The sequence below is a fragment of the Lepus europaeus genome, chromosome 7 (assembly GCF_033115175.1).
Source record: "Lepus europaeus isolate LE1 chromosome 7, mLepTim1.pri, whole genome shotgun sequence".
Taxonomy (NCBI): domain Eukaryota; kingdom Metazoa; phylum Chordata; class Mammalia; order Lagomorpha; family Leporidae; genus Lepus; species Lepus europaeus.
In genome coordinates, this window is record NC_084833.1 from 3,997,765 (window position 1) to 4,014,973 (window position 17,209).

The 17,209-nt window shown below is 65.1% G+C and overlaps 1 protein-coding gene across 1 annotated transcript in view; it reads right to left on the reverse strand.

Moving 5' to 3' along the window:
• LRP5 (LDL receptor related protein 5) overlaps positions 1-17,209 on the reverse strand; it is a 99,064-nt gene that overhangs the window by 25,432 nt on the left and 56,423 nt on the right. Inside the window, exons 6-11 of the mRNA XM_062195709.1 lie at positions 15,484-15,880; positions 14,342-14,513; positions 6,189-6,405; positions 4,672-4,961; positions 2,869-3,095; positions 1,652-1,836 (exon numbers count right to left, since the gene is read on the reverse strand). Coding sequence (XP_062051693.1) covers positions 1,652-1,836; positions 2,869-3,095; positions 4,672-4,961; positions 6,189-6,405; positions 14,342-14,513; positions 15,484-15,880 — 1,488 coding nt within the window. The remainder of the gene's footprint in view (positions 1-1,651; positions 1,837-2,868; positions 3,096-4,671; positions 4,962-6,188; positions 6,406-14,341; positions 14,514-15,483; positions 15,881-17,209) is intronic.

A 17,209-nucleotide genomic window follows, 5' to 3' on the forward strand; every position in this document is an offset into this window, starting at 1 on the left:
CGTTAACCAGGTACTGCCCCGGCCCTGCAGCACCCCCATGGTTAACCAGGTACTGCCACAGCCCTCCAGCCTCCCCGCGTTAACCAGGTACTGCCACGGCCCTGCAGCCTCCCCGCGTTAACCAGGTACTGCCACGGCCCTGCAGCCTCCCCGCGTTAACCAGGTACTGCCACGGCCCTGCAGCCTCCCCACGTTCACCAGGTACTGCCACGGCCCTGCAGCCTCCCCGCGTTCACCAGGTACTGCCACGGCCCTGCAGCCTCCCCGCGTTAACCAGGTACTGCCACGGCCCTGCAGCCTCCCCATGGTTAACCAGGCACTGCCCCGGCCCTGCAGCAACCCCCATGGTTAACCAGGTACTGCCACGGCCCTGCAGCCCCCCCCATGGTTAACCAGGCACTGCCACGGCCCTGCAGCCTCCCCGCGTTAACCAGGTACTGCCCCGGCCCTGCAGCACCCCCATGGTTAACCAGGTACTGCCACGGCCCTGCAGCCTCCCCGCGTTAACCAGGTACTGCCACGGCCCTGCAGCCTCCCCGCGTTAACCAGGTACTGCCACGGCCCTGCAGCCTCCCCGCGTTAACCAGGTACTGCCACGGCCCTGCAGCCTCCCCGCGTTAACCAGGTACTGCCACGGCCCTCCAGCCTCCCCGCGTTAACCAGGTACTGCCACGGCCCTCCAGCCTCCCCGCGTTAACCAGGTACTGCCACGGCCCTCCAGCCTCCCCGCGTTAACCAGGTACTGCCACGGCCCTCCAGCCTCCCCGCGTTAACCAGGTACTGCCACGGCCCTCCAGCCTCCCCGTGTTAACCAGGCACTGTGTGGCATCTGAGGCAGACACAGGGGAAACTGCACAAGGCAGGGGCCGGCAAGGCCCTTGGCACAGGGTGGCCACACTCTGGGGTTTCAGCTTTGGCTGCCTTCCCCGGAGCCCGTCTGCACACCGGGTGATGGGCAAGCTTCGTCACCTCCGGCCATCACGGCCGTGCTGTGACTTGTCTCATCTCGGACCAAGGCCATTCGAGGCAGAGCCTGCGTGTTGGTCCCACCTTCGCACCCGGCCTTGCAAAATTCCAGCACTGGGAGCCTCAGGGTGCAGCCCACCCTCCCAAGACGCCAGCTCCTAGCTCCGGCCCTGGGACAAGGCGTTCCGCTCGCCCACACCTCAGGTTCTTCATCTGCAAAATGGGCACAACCACACCCCTGCAAACAGGAGCCACAGTGATCTGTCCCCTTGTCTGCCTGGGGGTCCAGACCTGAGCCCACAGAGCCCCAGCCCGTCAGACGTTCCACTCCCCCAACCCAGGGAAAAGGGAGATGAGAGCACCCACAGGGGATGCTGGGAGCCCGAGCGAGCTCCAAGCACAATGGCGGGCACAGGTGGTGGCCCTGGGCTCCGAGGGGCTCCCCAACCCCTGGGTCTGTACCTGGAGACCAGGCCGCACGGCCTCCCTGAGCCTGTCTCCCCATCAACGCAAACCTCCACCGCAGGTGTGGGATCAGATGAGAGTCTCGGTAGCAGGGTTTTCTAGAACCCGGGACCCAGCAGCAGCACGGGAAACAGCCGGCATCCGTCAGGCCTCTCCCCAAACCCCAGCTACAGCATGGGTGCTGGGGTGGAGGGCAGAGCCCGGCCGCCCGGCCCCTCACCCAGCATGTCGGACGACTCGATCATGTTGGTGTCCAGGTCAGTCCAGTAGAGGCGCTGGTCGGCGTAGTCGATGGTGAGGTCATTGGCGCGGCCCACCTTGTCCACCAGCGTCACGCAGTTGGTGCCGTCCATGAAGGCGCGCACGATCCTCGGCTTGCCGCCCCACTCAGTCCAGTAGATGTAGCTGAGAGGCACGGGGGACGGGCGCAGGGCTGAGTGCACTTCCGGTGCAGGGACCACGTGGCCCTCACCAGCTCCCCCGTCAGCCTTCCTGGAGACCCGGCTGGGCCCCTGCTGGGGCTGTCACCGGGCTACCTCCCTGAGCTCCTGCAGAGGCACCTTGCAGGTGAACGCCCACCGACAGGCACAAAAGCAGGCGCTACAGCATCCACATCCGGGCACTGCCGAGGGGACGGACGCGAACTAGGCTCAGGGGAGACCGCGAGCGCCAGGACCAGGCCGGGAGGCGCCGCGGCATCAGGATTCGAGCTCAGCCCCAGGCCGCCTCCACCAGCGGCTCCTCCTCCTCAACAGATCCAGAAAGGATCTCGTCCTCGTCCGGAAACTCCTAAATTTTTCTTGCCCATTTGCAAAATCCTGCCCCTCCGCTTCCTGCCCCTCCTGCTGCTGGAAGTCTGCCCTCCGTGCCCATCAGAGTGGCCCCAGGCAGCATCTGGGCTGTTCCAGTCCCGTCTCAGTCGCGCTACAGGGTGGGTACCGGGAAGAAAACCCAGGCCCCCATGCCCCAAGAGGGCACTAGGCCCCTATGCCTCTCGAGCGGGTCCAGCTGCGGCCCAGCAGCCCCAAGAGGCCCATTCTGAGCAGCCCCAAATCCAAGGACCTCAAGGCCAGCTCTCCCGGGGCAGCCGGGCCTCGCGGCAAGGAACAGAGGCCCGGGTAGAGCCCAACAGGCACCTGCTGGCTTCGCCCCGCTCCACTGCCTACTGACCCCGGGTGGGTCCCCAAGCCTCCGCTGCACATCTGGGCAATGAAGGTCATGGGCACCTGCCCCATGCAGGCTCCCGGGAGGCCCAGGCGACAGTGGCCAGCTTGTTGCCTGGCACAGCAGCTTCTGGCGCCCTGCCAACGCTCTGGCCTTGGCGTCCGGCCAGTCCAGGCCACGTGCAAGCTAGTGGCAGTCGGCACAGCTGACATCACTGAGCGCAGACGTTGCCGCATGGGCTGACGGGGGAATGGCGGGGACTCGTACCCTTACCCTTTGGTGGGATCCAGGGCCAGCGACCTGGGGTTGTCCAAGTCCCTCCACACCAGGACCTGCCGGAACCGCCCATCCAGCCGGGCCACTTCTATCCTGTTGGTGCCAGTGTCGGCCCAGTAGAGGTTCCTGCCCATCCAGTCGACAGCCATGCCCTCGGGGTAGTCGAGGCCAAACTCGATCACGTGCTCCACCGAGCTGCCATTCATGAAGGCGCGGCTGATGGTCTGGGGGCGGGAGGGGCACGAGGGGCAGGCGTCAGAGGCCCCGGAGCAGCCAGCAACTGCACTTGGGACCAGCTGGCCGGTACTGGGCATTCAAGAGTGAGCATCCAACGTGTAGCCCAACAGCACCCTTGTAGGAAAAGCAACCTGGGCGTGGACACGTGTATCATGCAAACCTCACGCAGACATCGCTCTAAGTCTTCAAAACGTGCAGCCTCACACGAACGATCTCACCGCTGAAACTATCCCAAGGAACCAATAAAACACAAGAGATGGCCGGCGCCGCGGCTCACTAGGCTAATCCTCCGCCTTGTGGCGCCGGCACACCGGGTTCTAGTCCCGGTCGGGGCACCGATCCTGTCCCCGTTGCCCCTCTTCCAGGCCAGCTCTCTGCTGTGGCCAGGGAGTGCAGTGGAGGATGGCCCAAGTCCTTGGGCCCTGCACCCCATGGGAGACCAGGAGAAGCACCTGGCTCCTGCCATCGGAACAGTGCGGTGCGCCGGCCGCAGCGCGCTACCGCGGCGGCCATTGGAGGGTGAACCAACGGCAAAAAGGAAGACCTTTCTCTCTGTCTCTCTCTCTCACTGTCCACTCTGCCTGTCAAAAAAAAAAAAAAAAAAAAAAAAAACACAAGAGGGGGCCGGCGCTGTGGTGTAGCGGGCTAAGCCACTGCCCGCAGCGCCAGCATCCCATATTGGTGTCAGTCTGAGTCCCGACTGCTCCACTTCTGATCCAGCTCCCTGCTAAGGCACCTGGAAAAGCAGCCAAGATGGCCCAAGTGCTGGTTCACTGCCCCACGTGGCTGCAACAGCCAGAGCTGGGCCAGGCAGAAGCCAGGAGCCTGGACCTCCATCTGGGTCTCCCACGTGGGCACAAGGGCACAAGCAGTGGGCCGTCCTCTGCTGCTTCCCCAGGCGCACTGGCAGGGAGCTGGATGGGAAGTGGAGCAGCCGGGACATGAACCGGTGCCCACGTGGGAGGCTGGCGCTGCAGGCAGCAGCTTAACCTGCTACATCGCAACACCATCCACGGTTTGCTTTTTCAGACTTATTTATGTATTTGAAAGGCAGACTTACAAAGAGACAGAGAAAGAGCGAGATTATCTTCTATGCCCTGGTTCACTCCCTAAATGGCCACAATGGCTGGGGCTGGGCCAGGCTGAAGCCAGGAACCTGGAGCTCCATCCAGGTCTCCCACATGGGCCATCATCTGCTGCTTTTCCCAGGCACATTAGCAGAGAATTGCATCGGAAGTGGAACAGCCGGGACTCGAACCAGTACTTGAATGGGATGCCGGCATCACGGGTAGAGGCTAAACCCGCTACGCCACGATGCGGGCCCTGAACTTGAGCTTTGAATGAAGGGATGTGCCATGGGGACAGGCACTGGAGGGGGGAGGGTCGGAGGTCACTGTCAGTTTAGGCCCCGGGCTACCCCTCAGAAGCCAGGGTGTGTGTGTCCACTGGGTCTGCTTGCCATACCCACCCCTGCTTGTTTATCAGCCCGAATCAACCTGCAACAAATCCCACCACTCTCGTAAGTAAAAGGCGCCGAGCCCTGGCCGCCCCTGCAGACGCTACCTTCAGGCTGACGTCCGTCCAGTAGATGTGGCTGCTGCACACGTCGAAGTCCAGCGCCGAGGCCTCCTTCACGCCCGTGAGCGGGATGGCCACGTCGTTGGTGTTGGTCTCCAGGGAGATCCTGTGGATGGCGGCCCGGCTGGTGAACACCAGGAAGGCCTCGGGCACGATGCAGGTCTGCAGGTCACTGAGCAGCTCCAAGCCGATGGGGCAGCCGCACTTGGTGGCGCGGGGCGTGAAGAAGCAGAGGTGGCTGCAGCCGCCGTTCCCGTCCGCGCACGGGTTGGTGCCTGGAAGCGAACGCACGGCCTGCAGGGGAGTGCGGCGAGGGCGCCGGCAGGGGCCGCTGCCTCCGCCCGCTCCGTCGGCCGAGGGGACCGGAATTGGGGAGCCCACGGGAACCAGGGCCCGCCTCCTGCCCGAGCTCGGCTCCTGGGACCCTTCGGTTCACTGCCACCCCCAGTGACCTCCAAGAGTCAGGGTCTCTGGCGCAGCCACAGGCGCCTCTCAGCTACGGGAGCAGTGACCAGTGCGGCCCTCCCTGCGGGCCAGCCTCTGACCTCAGCCTGCCGCCGCGGCACTGCTAAGGTCGGTTTCGCGTTGGTGTTAAGTATTTCAGCTAAAAAATAAAGCAATCCTTTCCCAGACCAAGGGAGAGCCAGAGCCGACGCCTCAGCTCCAAACCACAGCCCCGCCGTCTCAGTCCACTCGGAGACACAGGCTTTCACGGCTGTGTTCCGGACATCACTCGGAGCCCCAGGTCTGCAGCGGGCAGGGCTTCGACAGAGACTGCCCCCACGGCCACCCCGACTGCCTCCTGCCGGGCCCTTGCGAGGCTGCCCTTCCCCCAACCCGCTCCCCTGTCCCACGCTCAGTCACCCCGACTTCCTGGATGCAGCCAGGCGGGGCACCGGGCCCACCAGACTACAAGTAACCTGACAGCAAGACTGGGCTCTCGTTCGTCCACTCCCTGATCTGCCCGCAGAGTGCAGGCAGGAACCAGGCCCGGGCCCCATGGAGCCCGCTGTCCCTGGCCCGGCCCTGCGACCACAGTGTCCAGTGTAACTTGTGCACCTGCATCTGGATTCCTTTCCAGAGGGAAATCACTGTGTCCGACAAAGACCTCCAGGGTGAGATTTCTGCGGGGCCCAGGCCTGCACACCCTGGACAGCGACCACAGCCTCGTGAGCGGTCAGGGCAGACCCGGGGTGACTGCCCAGCTTGGCTGCTCACTCACTGAGCAGCTCCGCTCCCTCCCCCAGTGGCAACAGGGTTGCTTTGGGCACTGAGGGGCTTTGTCAGGGTCTGGCACACATAGGCACTCAACAACGCAGCCACAAATACAGCAATGGCGACCAACAACCCTGGTCCACACTGACCATGTCCCGTCAACATCCCACCCCCCAGCCACCGTCCTGCCCTCCAGAGCGGCCCCACACGGCCATGTGGGTCCACACGTGGGTCCCCAACTCCTCCCAGTCAGCACGGCACAGCCACCGCGCGGGCCCCCAACTCACCGACGACCTTGGCCACGTTCACGGCCTTGAGCCCCATCAGGTCGGGCAGCTGGTCGATGATGACGTCCCGACTGGCCTTGACCTTGTGCACCCTCTCGATGCTGCGCCGCTGCCAGTCTGTCCAGTAGATGAAGTCCCCCAGCAGCGTGAACCCGAAGATGTGCGGCAGCTTATCCTCCAGGAGCGTCCGCCGCTTCGTCCCGTCCACACTGATCACCTGGGGCGGCAGAGACACGGGCCTGGAGGGCCGGGGCCGCGCCAACCACAGCCACAGACCCAAGCTGCCCGGGAGGCGACGGCTGCGACTCCCAGGAGTCTCCGCTGCACCTGCCCCCTGCCGGGTGCTTCGGGGCTCCAGCCGGACAAACGACTTTTCCGTCATGTGACTATCGTCTGGGCCAGGGAGCAGAGACAGGCGCCAGCTCGGGGGCCCTCTCCTACAGCTACCTGGGCGGGGACGCTGTGCTAGCACGGGCAGAATGGGTGGACGGGTGTCCTGCTTATCCTTGCTGACCCACGGGTGGCATCTGCCTGCAGTACCGAGGGGTGGGTCTCAGACCAGAGCGCGCTGCACTGAAGCAGTCTGGGATCGATTAGCCATGCCTGCACAGGTGCAGCAGGGGCAGCACCAGCTCACACCCACCACACAGGACAGGAACAAGCGTCCCCCACGTTCCTGAGCTATGCCTGTCGCTCTCCCCTCTGTGTACCCTGAGATACAAAACCTCGATCTTTCCTGACAGAACGAGATCAGACGCAACCACCGCGGAAATGCAAGGGAGAAAATCCCATCACACCCCAAACCGCGACAAACAGCAGGGGCGGGGCCCCGGTGATGGGGCCCTGCAGGGGCCCTGCAACGGGAAGACCGGATTAACTCGTGACACGCCGGGGAGAGCAGCCACCTGCAGTGCCAGCATCCCATATGGACACTGGTTCAAGTCCTGGCTGCTCTGCTTCCAATCCAGCTCTTTGCTGTGGCCTGGGAAAGCAGCAGAAGATGGCCCAAGTGCTTGGGCCCCCGCACCCACGCGGGAGACCTGAAGAAGCTCCTGGCTCCTGGCTTCAAGCCGGATCAACCATGGCAGCCATTTGGGGAGTGAACCAGCAGATGGAAGACCTCTCTCTGCTTCTGCCTCCCGTCTCTCTGAAACTCTGCCTTTCAAATAAATAAATAAATCTTAAAAAAAAAAAAAAGAAAGAAAGAAAAAAGACGTGGCCGGCGCCGCGGCTCACTAGGCTAATCCTCCACCTGCGGCACCAGCACCCCAGGTTCTAGTCCCGGTCGGGGCGCCAGATTCTGTCCCAGTTGCTCCTCTTCCAGTCCAGCTCTCTGCTGTGGCCCGGGAGTGCAGTGGAGGATGGCCCAGGTCCTTGGGCCCTGCACCTGCACCGGAGACCAGGAGGAAGCGCCTGGCTCCTGGTTTCGTATGGGCGCAATGCACCAGCCGTAGCGGCCATTTGGGGGGTGAACCAACAAAAAAGGAAGATCTTTCTCTCTGTCTCTCTCTCTCTCACTGTCTAACTCTGCCTGTCAAAAAAGGATAAAAAAAGACGCGACACTTGGGCTCTCGGCCATCAGGGCAGGAGGGAGGAGGGAGGACGTGGTCTACAGCAGGTTCCAGCAGGCACCTGGAGCCAGACTACACCAGAAAAGCTAGAGACCCCCTGGTCTGCAGGTGGCAAAACACAAGACAAGCCAACTGCGTGATGAACTGAAAGGACCCTGGGCTCTGCTGTCGGACAGCACAGGACAAAAGTGCTGGTCGGCTGGAGGGGCGGGCAGCGGGGGGGCCTGTCCCAGCCTGCACCTGGGTGAGGCCTTGCAGCCCCACAGAGCCGTTCCTCCACCTGTACCAGGATCAGACCTGCCGCCACTGCTGGGTCACGCAGGGAGTGCAACATGACAGCGAGGCCTGGTCCCCAATGGCAGGCGGTAAGTGCCAGATGCCCGGTGTCGCAGCAGCTCCCACAGTGCAGAGGCCGGGTCAGACCAGACAGCACCTGCAGCTCGGGGCTCCGGGTGCACCTATTGCTCCCCCAGCTCTCCACACCACTGCTGGCTGCCCCAGTGAGCACAGCACAGCAGGAGGCAGAATGAACATGGCTCACGCTGTAGCGTTCTTGCTGGTATCCAGCCCCCACGATGGGAGGGCACCCGACAGGGACAGGGAACACGACGGCCGGCGCCGCGGCTCACTAGGCTAATCCTCCGCCTGCAGCGCCGGCACCAAGGGTTCTGTCCCGGCTGCCCCTCTTCCAGGCCAGCTCTCTGCTGTGGCCCGGGAGTGCAGTGGAGGATGGCCCAAGTGCTTGGGCCCTGCACCCCATGGGAGACCAGGAGAAGCACCTGGCTCCTGACTTCGGATCAGTGCGGTGCGCTGGCCGCAGCGGCCATTGGAGGGTGAACCAACGGCAAAGGAAGACCCTTTCTCTCTGTCTCTCTCTGTCCACTCTGTCAAAAAAAAAAAAAAAAAAAAAGAAAGAAAGGGAACACGTGAGAAGCTGCGCCCCCTCCCATAAAACCCTCACCGGGAGGGGTCTACTCTGGGTTTCCAGCCAAAGCACTGCAGGTGGGAGAAGCACAGGTGGTCCGAGAGGCGGGGCTCAAACCAGCCCAGAGCCCCTGGCCCCTTCCTCACGCACAGCAGTCAAGGCTGGGGAGGGTCCCCAGCTGCTGTACATGAACTCTATAATGAAAGTGACCCGGGGGCTGGTGCTGTGGCCTAACAGGTAAAGCCACCTCCTGCAGCCCCATGTGGGTGCTGGTTTGAGTCTCGGCTCCTCCCTTCTGATCCAGCTCCCTGCTGATGGCCTGGGAAAGCAGTGGAGGCTTGGACCCCTGTCACTCATGCGGGCTTCATCCTGGCCCAGCCCCAGCTGCTGCAGCCATCTGGGGAGCAAACCAGAGATGGGAAATGAACCAGCAAATGGAAGATCTCTTTTTCTCTCTCTCTGTAACTTGAGTTTCAAATAAATAAAAGGAGGGGGAGGAGATGACTGGCTCCTCCCAGGGCTGGAGGGGCTGTGCCCCAGGGCAGGGTGGAGGGGCTGTGCCCACAGGGCAGGGTGGAGGGGCTGTGCCCCAGGACAGGGTGGTAGGGCTGTGCCCACAGGACAGGGTGGAGGGGCTGTGCCCACAGGACAGGGTGGAGGGGCTGTGCCCCAGGACAGGGTGGAGGGGCCATGCCCACAGGGCAGGGTGGAGGGGCTGTGCCCACAGGGCAGGGTGGTAGGGCTGTGCCCCAGGACAGGGTGGAGGGGCCATGCCCCAGGACAGGATGGTAGGGCTATGCCCACAGGGCAGGGTGGAGGGGCTGTGCCCACAGGGCAGGGTGGTAGGGCTGTGCCCCAGGACAGGGTGGAGGGGCCATGCCCCAGGACAGGGTGGTAGGGCTGTGCCCACAGGGCAGGGTGGTAGGGCTGTGCCCCAGGGCAGGGTGGTAGCTCCAGGCTGCAGGGCCTCCCTGAAGACCCCACGGGTGGCAGGAGTCACGCCCCACCCCGTCCCGTGGCAGGCTGGTCACCTCGCTGGCTCGCCATCATGGGGCCCGCTGTGGGCAGGATTCAGCGCTCTCAGAGGACCCCGGGCAGGCCAACGGCTGAGCGCAGCCAGCACAGAACGGCTCTGCGGACCAGGGACAGCCAGGCGGGCGCTCTCATGCCAGGTCCCTGCGGGCCCAGCTCAGCAGGCGTCCACCTCCCCTAGGCCACAGAGCCTGAGGAGGAGAGACACGGGGAACACGGCGGTGCTGACCCCGGGAGGACGAGTCCGGACACCCACAAGGCGGGAGCCAGGAGTGGGCTTGGGAGGCGACTGCAGGCCGGGAGCCGGCAGACCTCGCGTGTACGGGACGGAAGTATTTCCAGGGTCAAGGCCACAGCGGTCTCTGCAGCACAGAAGCAGCCATGGACAGTGCTTCGTGGGCACCGCGGTGTGGCAGTGGCACTGAAACTTGAATCCATGTAACACTCCCACACTGAGAGACACCATCCTTTGACTTTTTAAAGATTTATTTATTTGAAAGGCAGAGCGAGTGAGTGGCAGAGAGAGGGAGAGATCTTCCACCTGCTGGTTCACTCCCCAGACGGCTTCAGCAGAGACTGGTGCTGGTCCAGGCCGAAGCCAAAACCCAGAGCTCCGCCCAGGTCTCCCACGTGGGTGGCGGGACCCACGGGCGTAGACCACCTGTTGCTGCTTTCCTAGGACGTTAGTGGGGAGCCGGGTCAGAAACAGGGCAGCCAGAGCTTGAACCAGCGCCCTGGTCCCGAGTGGAGGCTTCCCCCCCTGAGCCACACCACCAGCCCCTACTCTGTGACGTCGACGCAGCCACTAGCAAGTGCACAAAACACTCCTGCCTTGAGGGGTACAGCAAACTGGCAGGGCTGGGTCTGGCCGCAGCCACGGATCTTGGCGCTTGCCGCGGGAGCTCCTGCAGCCTCACTTTTTGAAACAGGAAACCCGACCCAAGGCGCAACGTCCAAAAATAACGCAACGGTCCAGCCAGACGCCAGCGGCGCCCGCGTGCCCGCTCACAGAGAAGCGAAACGAGTGCTCCGTGACCAGGCCGGAACACGAGCAGTGGACAGCTGCGGGAGCTTCCGGCCCCAGGAAGGAACTGGGCAGCTCAGCCCCGTCCATGAGGCCATGGCTGAGGGTGGAGGTGACCCAGGTTTGCAGAGGCCAGGGCCAGGGCAAGCTCTGGATGAAGGGAACTGCTCGGGGAGGTCATGGGCCGGGTGTCCGTGAGGTCGGGGGGAGCAGAGGGGGTCAGAGTCTCCTGAGGGGGACGAGGGATCCCCTACCCTGGTCAGTTTTGCAAACAGAGCTGAGTCGGGTGGGGGTGGGGCACAGCACGGGAGATGGAGGCCAGTTAGAGGAAGAGAGCTTGGGGCCAGGCCTGGGAGCCCCAGCGGGCAGGGGGCAGGGGTCGTGTGGGAGGGGGGCAGGGTGGGAGGGCCGAGCACAGGAGGACCACAGGCACCTGAGCTCCAGCGGGCAGGGGGCGGGTGGGAGGGGGGCAGGGGGGCAGGGTGGGAGGGCCGAGCACAGGAGGCCCGCAGGCACCTGCAGAGCTGGACCTTCCGACCCCAAGGGCTGCACACTGGGAAAGCAACGAATGGCTGTGCCCCGGGGACAAAGCCAACACCACACAGGGATTCCTAGGTCTAGGTCAGAAGCTGGAAGGGTGGGCGGGGGCGGCTCTGGAAGAGCAAGGAGTAGACCCCAGCCCATGCCCATGTGGGCCACACCGAGTGGGTCAGGCCTCGCCCAGGGCTCCAGCCCGCAGGTGTCAGAACTGACCTCCAGGAGGTCCCCAGCGCGGGTGGAGGGGATGCTCAGGGAGCCCACGCCCCGCCCCCCGCCACTGTCAGAGGATGGCGACAAGCTAGCCATGGAGGGGCTGCCGCCCCGTGGGCGTCCAGGGGCTGTCAGGGCCTGGCGTGGTGCCTGAGTTCCAGCACGGCTGTCCCAGACCAGGCCAGCAGGAGACTCCCGGGAAGGGCTGCCAGGTCGGCCCCGTGGTCTCTGCTCTGCCACCCACAGGAACCCACGGCCTCTCCAGACTGCTGTTCTCATCCCAGTCCACCGGGGCTCAGCCGCAGCCACCCCAGAGCCCTCCCAGGGGCGGCCAGAACACCAGGAGCCCAGCGGCCTCTTCCCGGGGACAGCCAGACTGTCAGCCTGACGGCCCCATCTCCCAGTGCCTGGCTGTGTTCACAGCCGGGCCTCGCACACACCCCACCGAACAAGACCCCTCTGCTTGAAGACTGGGGGTCAAACGAGTGTGGGCTGGCACGTGGGTCCTGGACCCTCGGACTGCGCCATTTCACTGCCTTTATTGCAACCTCTGGGGAACCCCACCACTGCTACAAGCGTGGCCTGTCTCTCTCCTGACCCGGCCCATACCTGCCCGACCATCCCTCCCACCCTCCTGGAGTCTGACCACACCTGCAGGAAGGTAAACGTGGCTCCATGCACCTCAGCTGCTCCCACAACCCATCCCACCCCCCAGCAGCCACTGCACCTGGGCGGCCAGCCTGGTGCAAAGACCCGGCAACAGGTGCCGAGGGACATCTCCCAGGAGCACCTCCGGGGCACCCCAGGCCCTGGAACTCAGCCTCGCAGGCAACATGCTCAGGCGCTACTGGTCCCCTGGGAGTGGCCAGACCCAAGGCAGGCTCCAGGACGAGAAGGCATGGGGGGTGGGGGTGGGACCTCCCGGAAGCTTGCACTCAGCAGTCTGGACCCCAGGGCAGCCTACCTGATAGGATGGCCTGAGGGTTTGTCCTGGGACCCGAGTACCTGCTCCCAGGTAGATAAACATGGAGCTGCCCGGCTGGCCGTGCCCACAGCTGTGTCGGCAGCTCAGCTGGCGAGGGCCGCAGGACAGCCGCGGTGTCCGGTGCAGCCCCACGAGGAAGCCAGCCCTGGACAGGGCCTGACAGCAGCAGGGCCCTTGTCTGGCATCCCCAAAGCCGGTGCCACCAGAGCCACAGCAGTGGGGTGTGAGAACTCCCATACGATTTACTCCCCTCTTGGAAACGCAGCAGCTACAAAGGGACATCAAGGACTGAGGTCCAGTGCAGCAGCAGTGACCCTGGGACCCGCTGCCGTGGACAGAGGACTGGCACAGAAGCCACACACTGGTCAATCCCGGCCTCACCAGCGTCCAGAACAGAAAACCCTGGGGACAGAAAGCCGGTGGGGAGGCGAGTGCTAAAGGCGCTATGGGGCTTCCCTTCAGGGTGATGAGAACGTTCTAGAAGACGACAACGGTGGTACTTGCACAACGTGCTGAAGGTAATAAAAGCCACTGAACCGCTCACTTAGAAATGGTTGGTTCTAGGTACGGTGTTGTGATACAGTAGGTTAAGCTGCTGCCTACAATGCCAGCATCCCATATGAGTGCCAATTTATGTCCCGGCTGCTCCACTTCCCACCCAGCTCCCTGCTAACGTACCCAGGAAAGCAGCAGAAGATGGCCAAGTGCTTGGGGCCCCCCCACCCACTCAGGAGACCCGATGGAGCTCCAGGCTCCTGGCTTCGGCCTGGCCCAGCCCTGTCTGCTGTGGCCATCTGGGGAGTGAACCAGCAGGTGCAAGGCCTCTCCCTCTGTCCTTCCCTCTCTCCATGTAACTTTGCCTTTTACATAAGTAAATCTTAAAAAGAAAATAAATGGTCAGTTTTATGTTGTTTGCTGCAATAAAAAAAACAAAACAAAAAACCTTGCTTTGGGATAAATGGGTAAGGCCTGTACGTTGCTGGCCACGGTCCCTAACTCACTCCCAGGGTTCATGTGCGGATAGCATGCCCGCAGCAGGCCCAGAAGGGTGAATGTCACCTTCCAGCACCTCCCGGCTCCCCCCCCCAGCAGAGGGGAGTCCAGGGGCCCCCGCAGTGTTAACTCCCAGGGAACTCCAACAAATGGCTGCAGCTGCGGCTCCCTGGGTTTTCGCGGACGGGGCGTCCACCCAGCCTGCCCCAGCCCAGAGTCCAGTCTCCTGCCACTCAGAAGCAGGGTCTGACACCTGTGGCACAGACACACCTGCTCTCAACCCCACTGCCTCCCCAAGCCGCCCAGCTCGGGCCTCCCCCGGGAGCCCCAGGAAGCACCCAGGTGACGCAGAGGGTGGGATGGGCCACGCGACCACACAGGGATCGTCCAGAAGCAATGGGAGCAGAGGGAGCCACCAGGACAGGGACCCAAGCTAACGGCCGTGCCGCTGGCACCAGAGCACCTAGCTGCAGGTGCACGAACAGCAGGTGGCCAAAGGACGGGCACGGCGCGGCCACTTACATGAAATCATAGCACGCAGCCCAGACCCAGCGCTCCCCGGGGAGGCGCGCGCAGCTAAACACCAGGACACCAGGACGACCGTCCCGACTCGGCAGCAGCCACCAGAGCGGGTGGCGGTCACCTGCGGCCTTGTCCACATCCATCTTCCCGTCTTAAACGGCGCAGTGGATGCGAGGGCGCGGCTCACGCCATCTGAACCTTGTGCTTTGGAACACGGCGCAAAAGCGGTGCACGGACGCCAGGGAGCAGGGGCCCCGACACAGCCGGGCAGCGCCACGCACCTGCTCTGATGGCTCCCTGGACTGCCGCCCGCCCCCAGGCAGCCCCCGCAGCCCCGAGAGGCCGGCTCACCTCGATCCTGTCGGTCTTGGCGTCTCCCCAGTATAGCTTGCCCTCCTGCAGGTCCAGGGCCAGGCCGTTGGGCCACCCGAGGGAGGTGTTGACCAGCACGTGCCGCTCCTGCCCGTCCAGGTTGGCACACTCGATCTTGGGGTTCTCCCCCCAGTCTGTCCAGTACATGAGGCTGCAAGGGAAGCGACACCATGGCAGCGTCCGTCCGCCCGGTCTCTGCCGCATTCCCAGGGCTGAGCACGGGGCCACCGGAGTATGCGGGACCCGTCGGAGGCGTGCCCAGACCGGGGGCAGACCCGGGTGCCGAGCCGGGCTGCTCAGGCCCTGGGGTCCTCTCCTGCCCTCAGCCCAGGGCCTGGAGCAGCCACACGTCTAGGGGCAGGAAGCACAACAGAAGCTTCTGCAAACCCTGAGGGCCCCGTGAGGAAAGCACTGGGCTGGCTCCCCGCCTGCACCCCGGCCCCCAGCCCCCAGCGCAGGCCCAACAGGTGCAAGTCCACGGCACCTGGGCCAGGTCACAGTGCCCACGGAGCCCAGGCACGCGTGTGGCACCTGCTGGGTGCTCTGCAGATGGCAGCCGTGGCCACCGCCCTCCGTCTGCCTTCCGGCCCCTCCGGCTCTGGTCACGGCCTCTTGAGGGCAGGCTGCCCACTCCCTGCCCCGCATCTCCTCCCTCGGGTTCTGCCTGGTTTGTGCTCTGGCTCCTCTGCCCCCAGGAAGGTCCCCCGAGCTACTGGGGTCTCCATTCTCACGGGACCTTAACACGCACAGCTGGAGCCGGTCTGCGCAACCCCTACCTTGGCCTCTTGGCTGTGCGACCCTGGGCAAGTCCCTCAGCCTCTCTGGGCTGCAACCGTACACCGGTGCCCACCCCGGCCAGCAGCAGGTGCCGCAGCCATGCCCACTGTCCACACGGACGGCCCAGACACAGCCCAGGTGGACGACTCCATGCTGAGGCCCGGGGGAGAACCGCCGGCTGCTGTCCCCTCGGCTTCCTACACACGGACACAGCAGCCGGTGCCAGCGCCGCTCAGAAATGCAAGTTCTCAGGCCCCCACCCCCGGCCTGGAGCAGCCTGCGTGCCCCCAGGCCCTGCACCAGCCACGCGGCCGAGACGCCCCCCACCCGACCAGCCGCCTCACCCCATCACCGGGTGCAGCACGATGGCGCGCGGCTCGTCCAGGTCCTCCGACACCAGGACCTTGCGCGAGGTGCCGTTGAGGCGGGTCACCTCGATGCGGTCGGTGCCCGTGTCGGTCCAGTAGAGGTTCCGGGCCACCCAGTCCACCGCGATGCCGTCGGGGTCGTTGATCTCGGTGTTGACCAGCGTCTGCGCCCCCGACCCGTCCAGGTAGGCCCGGCGGATGGCGCGCACCTCGTCGTCCGTCCAGTACACGTAGCCCTCCAGCGGGTCGTAGTCGATGGCGATGGCGTGCCGGATGTCGTCCACCTGCAACACGATGTCGGTGAAGTCCGGCGTGTCCAGCGAGATCCTCCGCAGGTCCGTGCGCCGCGCCAGCAGCAGCACCTCCTCCGCCCCTGTGGGGAGACGCCGGAAGTGGGGTGAGGGGCGGGGCGGCCTGAGGGCCAGGTGGGGCCTGAGGAGGTCCGGGCTGTGGGGGGCGGGGCCTGAGGTGGGAGGGGCCTGAGGTGGGCCGGGCCGGGCGGGGGCGGGGCCTGAGGACGGCCAGGCTGAGGTCTGAGGTAGACAGGGCCGGGGCCTGAGGAGGGCCGGGCGGGGGCGAGGCCTGAGGTGGGCCGGGCTGAGGTCTGAGGTGGACCGGGCCGGGCTGGGCTTGAGGGGGGCCGGGCTGGGGCGGGGCCTGAGGTGGGCCGGGCGTGGGCGGGGCCTGAGGAGGGCCAGGCTGAGGTGGGCAGGGCAAGGGGCGGGGGCAGGGCCTGAGGTGGGCCGGGCCAGGTGGGGGCGGGGCCTGAGGAGGGCCAGGCGGGGGCGGGGCCTGAGAAGGGCCGGGCTGGGTGGGGGCGGGGCCTGAGGCGGGAAGGGCTGGGCAGGGCTGGGTCTGAAGTGGACAGGGCCAGGGCCTGAGGTGGGCTGGGCAGGGCTGGGGGTGGGGCATGAGGTGGGGTGGGGCGAGGCAGAGCTGGGCGGGGGCAGGGCCTGAGGTGGGCCGGGCCAGGTGGGGGCGGGGCCTGAGGAGGGCCGGGCTGGGTGGGGGCGGGGCCTGAGGAGGGAAGGGCTGGGCAGGGCTGGGTCTGAAGTGGACAGGGCCAGGGCCTGAGGTGGGCTGGGCAGGGCTGGGGGCGGGGCCTGAGGTGGACCGGGGCCGGGCAGCTCAGCCAGGAGCCCAGAGGCTTCAGGAACCCACCAAGCTCTCCCCGCGGGCCCAGGTCACTCTCCCAAAGGAACCGAGGCCCGGGGAGTTTAAGGAACCGGTTGAGGGCCACCCAGCCAGGTTCTCTGGTCAGGCCCCTGCTAGGCCGTCCCTGAGCCGCAGCCTGAGTTGTGCCAGGCACCGGGGCCAGTTCCACTTGCACCCCACTTCCCCAAACCCCCTGCAGCTCACTCTCCCCAGGTGGCTCAAAGGCCACTTGCCCCCAGAGCTGACCCGGGCCCCCCCGCCAGGACTTAAGGAGGGGAGGTACCCATCACCAGACCCCCGGGCAGGTGAATTAACCTCTGTGTCGAGGGGCACAGATGTACATGGACAGCACCATGGAGGTGTCCCAGCTCCAAGGCCCCAAGACGGAGTGGGGGCTTGGGGACACTTTGAGCCACACTGGACACTGGAGCCTGGGTGACAGCCCAGCTAAGAAGCCAGGGACAGGAAGGGTCTCCTGGGCCACTGTGTACCCTGGCCCCAGCCCCCGCCTGGGTCCCCCGCGGCCCACCGTGGCCCCAGCCCCCGC